Source organism: Callithrix jacchus, chromosome 8 (genome assembly GCF_049354715.1).
Source record: "Callithrix jacchus isolate 240 chromosome 8, calJac240_pri, whole genome shotgun sequence".
In the NCBI taxonomy this organism is placed as follows: domain Eukaryota; kingdom Metazoa; phylum Chordata; class Mammalia; order Primates; family Cebidae; genus Callithrix; species Callithrix jacchus.
Window position 1 is genome coordinate 98,989,172 of NC_133509.1, and position 12,290 is coordinate 99,001,461.

Consider the following 12,290-nt stretch of genomic DNA (forward strand, 5'->3'; position numbering starts at 1 on the left):
AAAATAAAGTCTAAACCCAGCTATCAATTGAGTATGATAATTCAAAAAAAGACTTTGTTATTCACACAACAACCCCAAAAAATGTCACTCTCCAAGGCACCATGTCTTAGGAAGCCATTGGAGGATATGTTCCAGCAAAATAAGAAAGGACACCAAAAAAGAGGAAGAAATGTGATTCAGCAAACAATGAAACCAAACCAGGAGATTAGAGAAGGAAAGTCACAGGATCAAAGCTGTGCCCAGGCCCACAGAGCAAAATCCAGACTGAAGCGAGGGAATGAAGGACTTTGGGAGAAAAAAAATGGGAGATTTTTACAGTCTAAAGGATCATCTGATACAGATTTGAGCAGAAAAAAAAAACCTTAATAAACGAATGCTGAAAAATAAATGTATAAAAATATAAGGAAGGGATTAACTGTAGGAAAAATAAAATGCAATATAAGAAAGAAAATGTACCAAGCATATAGTACTTCACGCTTTTGTATCCATTTACTATAATGGTAAATTAAATGCTGATTATGGATTCAGCTTAAAATATTAAATTAACCATATTGGGAAGATGAAAGGAGCTGGTAGCAAAATGATATAAAAGATGAAACTTCGCCAGGCTTGGTGGCTCATGCCTGTAATCCCAGCTACTCAGGAAGCTGAGGTAGGAGAATGGTTTGAACCTGGGAGGCGGAGGTTGCAATGAGCCAAGATAGTGCCACTGCACTCCAGCCTGAGCAAGACAGCATGACTCTGTCTCAAAAAAAAATCTAAATAACTTCAGCTCAAAAAATGGAAATCAACACTAAAATTACAAGCATACATAGAACATGGTGAAAAGAAATATTTCTTATAAAAATCTACTGGACAAGCAACAGAGGAATATTTAATAGTATTTACTCCTTTTCTGATTTAAAAACAAAAGACCAAAAAAAGCACGTTAACTGGCCGGGCGCAGTGCCTCATGCCTATAATCCTAGCACTTTGGGAGGCTGAGGTGGGTGGATCACCTGAGGTCAGGAGTTCAAGACCAGCCTGGCTGTCGTGGTGAAACCCTTGTCTAAAAAAAAAAAAAAAAAAAAAGCACATTAACTTAAGAAGGGAATAGACAAAGTAGGGTGCAGATTTAATAAAGATACTATATATACTCATTATATATAAACAAAAAAAAACTAGTAAAATGCATATTTATTTATTTTTGAGACAGAGTTTTGCTCTGCTGCCCAGGCTGGAGCACAGTGGCACAATCTCGGCTCACCGCAACCTCAACCTCCCCAGTTTGATTCTCTTGCCTCAGCCTCCCAAGTAGCTGGGATTCGAGGTGCATACCACTTTGCCCAGCTAACTTTTGTAGTTTTAGTAGAAATGGGGTTTCACAATGTTGGTCAGGCTGATCTTGAATTCCTGATCTCAAGTGATCCACCCATCTCGACCTCTCAAAGTGCCGGGATTACAGGCATGAGCCACCATGCCCGGCCATAAAATGTATATTTTAAAAAAAAGAACTGGACAGGCATGGTGGCTATGCCTGTAATACTAGAACTTTGGGAGGCTGAGGTGGGAGAATCGCTTGAGCTCAGCAGTTGAGACCAGCCCAGGCAACATGGTGAAGTCCCATCTCTACAAAAACTTCAAAAAACTAGTCAGGTATAGAGGCATGCACCTGTAGTTCCAGCTATCTGGGAGGCTGAGACAGGAGGATCCCTTGAGTCCTGAAGGTTGAGGCTTCAGTGAGCTGTAATCATGCCACTGCACTCCAGCCTGGATAACAGGCAGAGCAAGACCCTGTCTCAAAAAGAACCACTGGTTCTTTGGAAAGATAACATAGATGACTCAGGCAAGCCTGGTTAAAAAGGAAAGAGAGAAAGTGAAAATACACAATATTAGAAGGGAGGAATATATAGAATGTATAGATATGCAAAGATAATGCATTCAGAATGCAAAGATGAAAATAATTCTAAGAGAACATTTTGAAATTTAGTGGTAATAAATTGAAAATCTAAAAGAAATATAGGCTGTAATTCCAGCACTTTGGGAGGCAGAGATGGGCAGATCATTTGAGGCACATGGAGTTCGAGACCAGCCTGGGCAACATGGAAAGACCCTGTCTCTAAAAAACTACAAAAATTAGCTAGACATAGTGGCATGCACCTGTGGTTCCAGCTACTCAGAAGGCTGAGGCAAGAGGATCATTTGAGCCTCAGAAGGTTGAGGCTGCAGTGTACCATGATGGTAACACTGCATTCCAGCCTGGGAAACAGAGTAAGACTGTCTCAAGAAAAAAAAAAGCAGTTTTCCCATAAACTAGTCCAAAGTGTTCCACCTTTAAAATAAAATTATTTATAAAATAAATAAATGAAAAATTAAAAATACATTATTTCCTAGGAAACAATTTAACAATATACAATGAAATCCAGAAAACCCAAGAACTCTAGTAAAGAAAACTACTGGGCTGGGCACGATGGCTTATGCCTGTAATCTCAGCACTTTGGGAAGCTGAGGTGGGTGGATCACCTGAGGTCAGGAGTTTAGACAAGCCTAGCCAACATGGTGAAACTGCATCTCTACTAAAAATACAAATATTAGCTGGGTGTGGTGCCTGTAATCCCAGCTATTCAGGAGGCTGAGGCTGAAGAATCACTTGAACCTAGGAGGCGGAGGTTGCAGTGAGCCAAGATCATGCCACTGCACTCCAGCCTAGGCAACAAAAGCGAAACTCCATCTCGAAAAAAAAAAAAGAAAGAAAGAAAGAAGAGAAAAGAAAACTGAGTGCTCAATAAATATTAGATAAATAAATGGATGAATGAGCCAAAAGACTAAATGAAGGCGGGGCGTGGTGGCTCACATCTGTAATCTCAGCCCTGATTTGGGAGGCCAAGTCGGGCATATCACAAGGTCAAGAGCTTGAGACCATCCTGGCCAACACGGTGAAAACCCATCTCTATTAAAAATACAAAAATTAGCTGGGTGTGATGGGTACACCTGTAGTCCCAGCTACTTGGGAGGCTGAGGCAGGAGAATCGCTTGAACCCAGGAGGCTGAGGTTCCAGTGAGCTGAGATCGCACCACTGCACACCAGCCTGGCGACAGAGGGAGACTCCATCTCAAAAATAAATAAATAAATAAAATAAAATCAGAAGCTTTCAGAGTTTGTAGCAAACTTCCCCCCTTTCCCAATATGAAGAAAAGTATTAATAGTATTAACAGCTTCAAATATTAAAGTTAGTTATTAATAAAATAAAATGCAATAATTTTCATTATCAAAGGAATGCTTATACTTCAGTAAATTCTTACTTTCTTTCTGTCCAAGTCTAATCTCTCTTGAAAAAAGTCATTGATCGAAATTTTTCTTTCCTGACATTTAAAGGGTCTTTTTTGTTCTCAATACTTTTCTTCAGCTTGGGATGATTCTTGAGCACCTTCCTCATAAAGATGATGCAGCTGCTCTAGTTGTTTAGTGAGCATCTGGATTTCCTGCTGAAGCCCTTTGGTTCTCTGCAAGGAAAAAACATTAAAAACTCCCTCATGCTCCATGCTTGCTTGCTTGCTTGCTTGTCACCCTGGCTGGAGTGCAGTGGCGTGATCTCGGCTCACTGCAACCTCTGCCTCCTAGGTTGAAGCAATTCTCTGCCTCAGCCTCCTGAGTAGCTGGGATAACAGGTGTCCACCACCATGCCCGGTTAATTTTTATATTTTTAGTAGAGATGGGCTTTCACCATCTTGGCCAGGCTGGTTTTGAACTCCTGACCTTGTGATCCACCTGCTTTGGCCTCCCAAAGTGCTGGGATTACAGGCGTCAGCCACCGCTCCCGGCCCTTTCTATTTTTTTGAAACAGAGTTTCACTCTGTCACGCAGGCTGGATTGCAGGGGCGCAATGTCGGCTCCCTGCAACCTTTGACTCCCAGGTTCAAAGAATTCTCCTGTCTCAGCCTCCCAAGTAGCTGGGACTACAGGCATATGTCACCACGCCAGGCTAATTTTTGCATTTTGAGTAGAGACGAGATTTCGCTGTATTGGTCAAGCTGGTCTGGAACTCCTGAACTCAGGTGATCCACCCACCTCCACCTCCTAAACTGCTGGGATTACAGGTGTGAGCCTCTGCACCCAGCCTCCATGCTTTCTATGTAGTTTCAAAACTATGTGCAAGTTTTATTTATATTCACATTAGAGTGGCATTAAGTAACTAAGTAGATGAATACAGATGATTTTAGGATTTGACATGTATACATTGGTTTAAAAATAAATAGGGCTCACAGCTGTAATCCCAGCACTTTGGGAGGCTGAAAAGGGGGTGGATCACCTGAGGTAGGGAGTTTGGAACCAGCTTGGAGAAACCCCATCTCTACTACAAAATACAAAATTAGCCGGGATGGTGACGCATGTCTATAATCCAGCTACTCGGGAGGCTGAGGCAGGAGAATCACTTGAACCTGGGAGGCAGAGGTTGCAGTGAGCTGAGATCACACCATTGCACTCCAGCCTGGGCAACAAGAGCAAAACTCCATCTCAAAATAAATAAAGAGAAAGCTTTGATATATAAAAATAAGACATTTTCGTTAGTACTGAGAAATAAAGCTGTATAATGAATTTAAGAGAGCAGAGTATTAAAAAGATGTGGAACTCTAAACAAGCTACTGTGTAGCAGGTTTCACCAACACACTGGATCTAAGCTATATACAGGTGACCCTAGTGTCCATGGGAGATCAGTGTCAGAACCTCCTAGAGATACCAAAATTCATGAATATTCAAGTTCTTGATACAAGATGGCATAGTGCTTGTGTATAACCTGTGTACATCCTCCTGTATACTTTAAATCATCTCAAGATTTTTATAATACCTAATATAATGCAAATGCTATATAAATAATTGTACTCTGTTGTTTAGGGAATAATGAAAAGGAAGAAAGTCTATACACGTTCAGTACAGATGCAGTTTTTTTTTCAGACAGTCTTGCTTTATTGCCCAGGCAGTGGCGAGATGCTGGCTCATTGCAACCTCCACCTCCCGGGCTTAGCAATTCTCATGCCTCAGCCTCCCAAGTAACTCCCAAGTTACATGCCACCATGCCCAGCTCATTTTTGTATTTTTAGTAGAGATGAGTTTTTGCCACGTTGGCCAGGCTGGTCTTGAACTCCTGGCCTCAAGTGATCCACTTGCCTCAGCCTCCCAAAGTGCTGGGACTACAGATGTAAGCCACATACCTGGCTGTGATGTAATATTTTAGACAAATATTTTTTATTACTGGTTGGTTGAATCCATAGATATGGAGGGCTAACTGTACCTATTACCATTTGAATTTTAGGGTGAGGAGTCATGAAATATACTAAAATGATTTGGACACAGGCTGGGCATGGTGGCTCAAGCCTGTAATCCCAGCACTTTGGGAGGCCGAGGCAGGCAGATCATGAGGTGAAGAGATGGAGATCATCCTGGCCAAGATGGTAAAATCTCGTCTCTACTAAAAATACAGAAAATTAGCTGGGTGTGGTGGTGCATGCCTGCATCCCAGCTACTCGGAAGGCTGAGGCAGGAGGATCACTTGAGGTGGAGGTTGCAGTGAGTCGAGATCACGCCACTACACTCCAGCCTGGCAAAAATGATTGGACACAAACAAGGAGATATAGCCACTTAACCTGCTTATTCAATCATATGATAGACTTGACCAGTAAATGAAAATAAACTGGCAATTTTACTGCAATGACTGAAGTGACCAGTGCTAGGTTATCATGTAAACACTATCTTTACCATACCACTATTTTATTTATTTATTTATCTATCTATCTATTTATTTATTTATTTTTGAGATGGAGTCTTGCTGTGTCACCAGGCTGGAGTGTAGTGGCACAATCTCGGCTCACTGCAACCTCTGCCTCCTGGGTTCAAGCGATTCTTCCACCTCAGCCTCCCGAGTACCTGGTCCTACAGACGTGTGCCACCACACCCAGCTAATTTTTGTATTTTTTAGTAGGGATGGGGTTTCATCATTTTGGCCAGACTGGTCTTGAACTCCTGACCTCGTGATCCGCCCACCTCGGCCTCCCAAAGTGCTGGGATTACAGGCGTGAGCCACCATGCCTGCCCAATACCACTATTTTAATATTTATTGAGCTTATATTAAATCAAGCATTTATCATGTATTAACCCATTTAGTCTTTGTAACCACTCTGTGAAGTGGGAACTACACACTGTCCCCCACTTCACAAATGAAAATGAGGCATAGAGAGGATAAGGAATCTGCCCAAGAGCACACAGCTGACAAATGGCAGAGCTGGGCTTCATGCTGGGGCTCTGCACTCTTAATAAATATGTTAGGCTACCTCCAATATAATAATGAACAGCCTCTTCTCTTCTTTCACGGTAATAGTAAAAATAGAATTATAACTAATTCAGAGCCGCAGAGTTTCCTAAATTGACTAATATTAAAATCTACATCATAAGAGAGTCAAAATTCTAGGCCAGGCACAGTGGCTCATGACTGTAATCTCAGCACTTTTGGAGGCCAAGGTGGGTGGATCACGAGGTCAGGAGTTCAAGACCAGCCTGGCCAAAATGATGAAACCCCATCTCTACTAAAAATACAAAAAAAGTTAGCCGGTCACGGTAGCGGGCACCTCTAATCCCAGCTACTTGGGAGGTTGAGGCAGGAGAATCGCTTGAATCCAGGAGGAAGAGGTTGCAGTGAGCTGAGATCATGCCATTGCACTCTAGACTGGGCGACAGAGTGAGACTCTGTCTCAAAAAAAAGAATCAAATTGGAAAGAATAACTTTTATATCTATTTATATACTTACAGCTTTCCAAGATTTCTCATTTGCACCAATTTCCTGAATCCTGTTTTCCACAGCCTCCTCTGTGGCTGGTATGGAGACAATGCTGTCACTCAGAAGAGTAGCCAACTGACCAAGGAAATTCTGATACTGGGACTGCACAGTTTTAGTTTCCCAGCTGAATGAATATGGAGGTCTGTCTGACTCAGATGCTTGTTTTTCTTTATAGTTCAAATCTTGTTGACATTTATCCCAAATTTTCTGATCATTTTTTTTTTCGGTCCTTCAGAGTGAAAAGTGTTGTCTCTCTCAAAGTTCTTGGCCAGGATAGCTTCACTCTTATCCTAAATAAGCCAATATACAGGTTAAACTTCCCATTTGAAATTTAATATGGATACATCTATTTCTCTCTCTTTTTTTTTTTTTTTTTTTTTTTGAGACAGAGTCTTGCGCTGTTGCCCAGGCTGGGGTCCAGTGGCACAATCTCAGCTCACTGCAACCTCTGCCTCCCGGGTTCAAGTGATTTCTCCTAACTCAGCCTCTTGAGTAACTGGGATTACAGTCGTGTGCCACCATACCCAGTTAATTTTTTTGCATTTTTAGTAGAGACAGGGTTTCACTGTGTTAGCCAGAATGGTCTCAATCTCCTGACCTAGTGATCCACCTGCCTCAGCCTCCCAAAGTGCTGGGATTACAGGTGTGAGCCACTAAGCCTGGCCTATTTCCCTGCTTTTGAAATATAAAGTTATGGCACAAAACTTCAGGAGAAAAGACCCTCAATAGAAAGAGTTAGTCACGGCCAGGTGCAGTGGCATGTCTGTAATCACAGTACTTTGGGGCTGCGGCGGGTGGATCGCCTAAGGTTAGGAGTTCGAGACCAGCCTGGACAACATGGTGAAACCCTGTCTCTACTAAAAACATAAAAATTAGCTGGGCGTGGTGGCGGGTGCCTATAATCCCAGGTACTTGGGAGGCTGAGGCAGGAGAATCACTTGAACCCAGGAGACAGAGGTTGCAATGAGCCGAGATCACTCCACTGCACTCCAACCTCGGCAATAGAGCAAGACTTAATCTCAAAGAAAACAAAACAAAACAAAAAACCAGAAATACTTCTAGTCTGCCATGCTGTACTGCTTCCCTTGATCCTCCTTTAAGAAGACCAACAAAGTACTGAACATTTACCAATTATCTCCTGGAAAAACCCAAGGTAATAAAAATCATGTTTCTTCAAAAAGCAATCAAAATTTGTCCTTACCTTCACCATGAAAGTATCCAAGGAATCTTCTTGTCCACTCATATGAATATAAGGGGTGAAACTCTTAGTGCCTGAGAACAACTCCTCCAAAAAGTCTGCTTTTTTCTCTGCCTTTTCTCTTTCAACCAGATGTGTTCTGTGTAAGCTACAGGTAGGTATCAATATTACGAAACCAACTCAACCAATTTTCAAATTTCAACTTAAAATAACAAAAAGAGCCAACAATGCCAATATGGTGCATTGAGCGAGTCCTATGCAGAGTTCAAAGCTGCTGCTATGGCTTCCAGTGGGGTCCCCATCAGCACTGCCAGCTGGGCAAATGAAGCTCCCAAAATTCCAGACAACGTGGCAGATTGACTTCAGGGAATCTACTGCTTTGCCATCCATAGCAATGATTTCTGGAGGAACCTGATCCCTAATTTGGGACTCTGCTTTTAGAGTTTGGCTGGCCAGGAACTTCAGTAACATTGACCTCATGGTGTTAGAGGAAACTCTGCTTACCAGACTTCTGGTTCGGTAAAACGGGACCAGAGTCACTCTATCTTGAAGTGACTAGCTAGGCACTCGCAAGGCCTCTATAAGGTTAATGCTTGTCTGAAACTAGCCACATCCCAAGCTGACCACCAATTATAATTACAGAACATTTGTGGCCATACAGAGCATCTTCCACCAATCCTGCAGAATGTCCAGATGTCCTAAGAATGTGCAGCCCACTTTATTAAAGATACTGTTAATGAGGAGGCACAGGTTGAAAAATTAATGGTCATCTAAAATACCAATAGCCTCTACCTTTAGTAAGCACATCTGCATGTTCCAAATTTAATTACAGCTTCTTGTAAGTTTCTTATAGACACTAACAAGGATGGCATGTTCCTCCTCCTGCTTTCCAAGGATTCTCTACTCTGTAACGTTGTAGTTTCCAATAAACTTGCTTTTTTTCTCTGGGCTCTGTGACTCCCCTTGAATTCTTTCCTGTGCAAGATCCACTAACCTGCTCTTGGGGTCTGGATTAGGACCCTCTTTTCTGGCAACAGTGTATCTCAGCCAGGGGTGTAGCCAAGTAGACAAATGGAATCCTGTGCTGTACCCAAACCTTGCAAAGACAGAGCCTACAAATACCATGCCCAGTCATAAAAAAAATATATATCCCTAAAACATATTTATGAAGAGAGCTGTGCAGTTACCCAAGTGTTTCTAGAGAGATCAGAAATCATAGAGGAATGGGCCAGGTGCAGTGGCTCATACCTGTAATCCCAGTACTTTGGGAGGCTCAGGCCAGTGGAACACTTGAGCCCAGGAGTTAGAGACGAACCTGGGCAACACAGTAAGACCCTGTCTCAAAAAGAAATGGCAGGCCAGGCACGGTGGCTCATGCCAGTAATCCCAGCACTTTAGGAGGCCGAGATGGGCAGATCACCTGAGGTCAGGAGTTCAAGATCAGCCTGACCAACATAAAGAAACCCTATCTCTACTAAAAATACAAAATGGGCCTGGCATGGTGGTGTATGCCTATAATCCCAGCTACTCAGGAGGCTGAGGCAAGAGAATTGCTTGAACCCAGAGGCGGAGGTTGTGGTGAGCTAAGATCACGCCATTGCACTCCAGCCTGGGCAATAAGAGCAAAACTCTGTCTCAAAAACAAAACAAAACAAAGCAAAACAAAGAAATGGTAGGGAAATGAAGAGAAAAACAATCCAGTGTCAAGTCCGGTAGTATTTCTCATGGGGGAGATCAATTTTGAAGCCATTCTTTTTAAGGTGAAATTTGGATGTGAATAGCTTGCCTGCCACTACTGGCAATATTGTGATAATCAGTAGGGTCTGTCAGAAGCATTAAAACCAGAGTAGTTCCATCTTGAATAGGGGCTGGGTAAAACAAGGCTCAGAACTACTGGCAGCATTCCCAGGAGCTTAGGCATTTTTAATCCCTGGATGATAGGAGGTCAGCACAAGATACAGATCATGAAGATTCTGCTGACAAAACAGAATGTGGTAAAAGACAGCCAAAACTCACCAAAACCAAGACGGTGACAAGAGTGACCTCTGGTTGTCCTCAGTGCTCATTATACACTAATTATAATACATTAGCCTGCTAAAAGACTCCAACTGGCAACAAGACTTTTTACAAATACCATGGCAATGTCAGGAAGTTACCCTATACAGTCTAAAAAAAGGAGGAACCCTTGGTTCTGAGAAATGCTCATCTCTTTTCCAGAAAACTCATGAATAATCCACCCTGTGTTTAGCATATGATCAAGAAATAACTATAAGTATACCCAGTTGAGCAGCCCATACTGTGACTCTCCCTATAGAGCAGTCATTCTTTATTCCTTTACTTTCCCAATAAACTTACTTTCACTTTATGGACTTGCCCCCAGTTCTTTCTTGTGTGAGGTCAAGAACCCTTTCCTGGGGTCTAGATTGGGACCCATTCCTGGGAACAGTTCCACATGGATGCAGCTTTCTTTAGGGTAATATTTGCATTACTCAAATGTCATATATATATTATTTTTAATAACTCCTTTCTGTGTTCTTATAGATAAAGTATATCTCTTTTTAAACATTTTTAAATTTTGGAGTCAGGGTCTTGCTATGTTGCTCAGGCTGGTCACAAACTGGTCACAAGCTATCCTCCTAGATCAGCCTCCCAAGTAGCTGGGACTATAGGCGCCATCTGGCTACAGTATGTTTCTTGAAAATGCTTAGCATTAGTTTTATTTTTCATAATCTTGTCCTGTACCAAAATGATTATACTGAAACCGCCTTTGCAAAATTATGCCTGAGACAGTGAGAGAGATCTAAATTAACTGAGTCCATCTTGCTTCTAACCTCCAAACTCCTTGTGCATTCCTGGGAGTAGGCTGAACTAACTTTGGAAGAAACTTACTTTATAGTTTATAGTTTAAAATAAAGACAATAGCCCTGTCCCAAAGCAGACCTCCTTCTTTCCTGGAGACTAGATTGCCTTTGTAGGACTAACATTAGCCTCAAGACTAGACATTATGGTTTGAGAGTCATGCAGCTGGAGGCTACAAGATTCTGATCCTCACTAAACTGCTCCTAGGATCAGTGCTTGAGAGACGTTGCAGATCCTTTTGCATTTGATGAGTCAGCTGGCACCACCTAGACTGATAAACTGGCTCATCTGATCTTGAGGTCCTTACCCAGGAACTGACTTAGCTCAAGAAGACAGCTTTCATTCCCTGTGATTTCATCTCTGACCAATCAGCACTCTTGGTTCACTGGCTTCCCCCCACCCACCATGTTGTCCTTAAAAACTCTGAAGGTGGAATGCTCAGGGAGACTGATTTGAGTAATAATAAAACTGGTCTCCCGCACAGCCAGCTCTGCGTGAAGTAATCTCTTTTTTTTGTTTGTTTCCAGACATCTTCTGAAAGCTGTAATCTTTATTGCAATTCCCGTCTTGAGAAATTGTCTCTGTCTAAGCAGTGGGCAAGTTGAATCCATTGGGAAGTTATAAAATACCATCTATCTTTAAAGTAATTATTTAAATTGTTGGGTTTAAATCTACCATATTTTTATTTATTGTTTTTCCCATCTATTCTCTGTTCCTTTACTACTACTATACCACTTTAATTTGGATTAATAAAGTTTTTGTTTGTTTGTTTTTTGAGAGGAGTCTCACTCTCTTGCCCAGGCTGGAGTGCAGTTGTGCAATCTTGGCTCACTGCAACCTCTGCCTCCCAGGTTCAAGTGATTCTCATGTCTCAGTCTCCCGAGTAGCTCAGATTACAGGCATGCTTCACTTTGCTTGAGTATTTCTAGTAGACATGGGGTCTTACCACGTTGGCCAGGCTTGTCTGGAACTCCTGACCTCAAGTGGTCCACCTGCCTTAGCCTCCCAAAGTGCTGGGATTACAAGCATGAGCCACTGTGCTCAGAGTTGCATTAATACAGTTTTTTATTTCATTTTTCTTCCATGTTGTTTTTAATATCTTTTATTGTTTAGTTGTTAAGCTGGATTGTGGTTACATAATGCATATTTGATTTATTACATTCTACTTTATTATTTTTTGAGACAGAGTCTCACTCTGTTGCCCAGGCTAGAGTGTGGTGATATGACTTCAGCGCACTGCAACCTCCAACTCCCAGGTTCAAGAAATTCTCACGCCTCAGCCTCCTGAGTAGCTGGGATTACAAGCATGTGCCACCACATCTGGCTAATTTTTGCATTTTTAGTAGAGGTGGGGTTTCACCATGTTGGCAGGGTTGATCTTGAACTCTTGACCTCAAGTGATCTGCCCACCTCAACCTCCCAAA

At 42.1% G+C, this 12,290-nt stretch overlaps 1 protein-coding gene across 4 annotated transcripts in view; it reads right to left on the reverse strand.

Moving 5' to 3' along the window:
• LOC118144961 (uncharacterized) overlaps positions 1 to 12,290 on the reverse strand; it is a 56,921-nt gene that overhangs the window by 6,931 nt on the left and 37,700 nt on the right. For 3 of the 4 annotated variants that reach the window (XM_078335106.1, XM_078335103.1, XM_078335104.1), the window contains 3 exons: positions 8,011 to 8,155; positions 6,780 to 7,099; positions 3,283 to 3,483 (listed from right to left, as the gene is read on the reverse strand). In XM_078335106.1, coding sequence (XP_078191232.1) covers positions 6,986 to 7,099; positions 8,011 to 8,155 — 259 coding nt within the window. In that variant the 3' untranslated portion in view covers positions 3,283 to 3,483; positions 6,780 to 6,985. The remainder of the gene's footprint in view (positions 1 to 3,282; positions 3,484 to 6,779; positions 7,100 to 8,010; positions 8,156 to 12,290) is intronic. The other variant, XM_078335105.1, reaches the window with a different exon arrangement.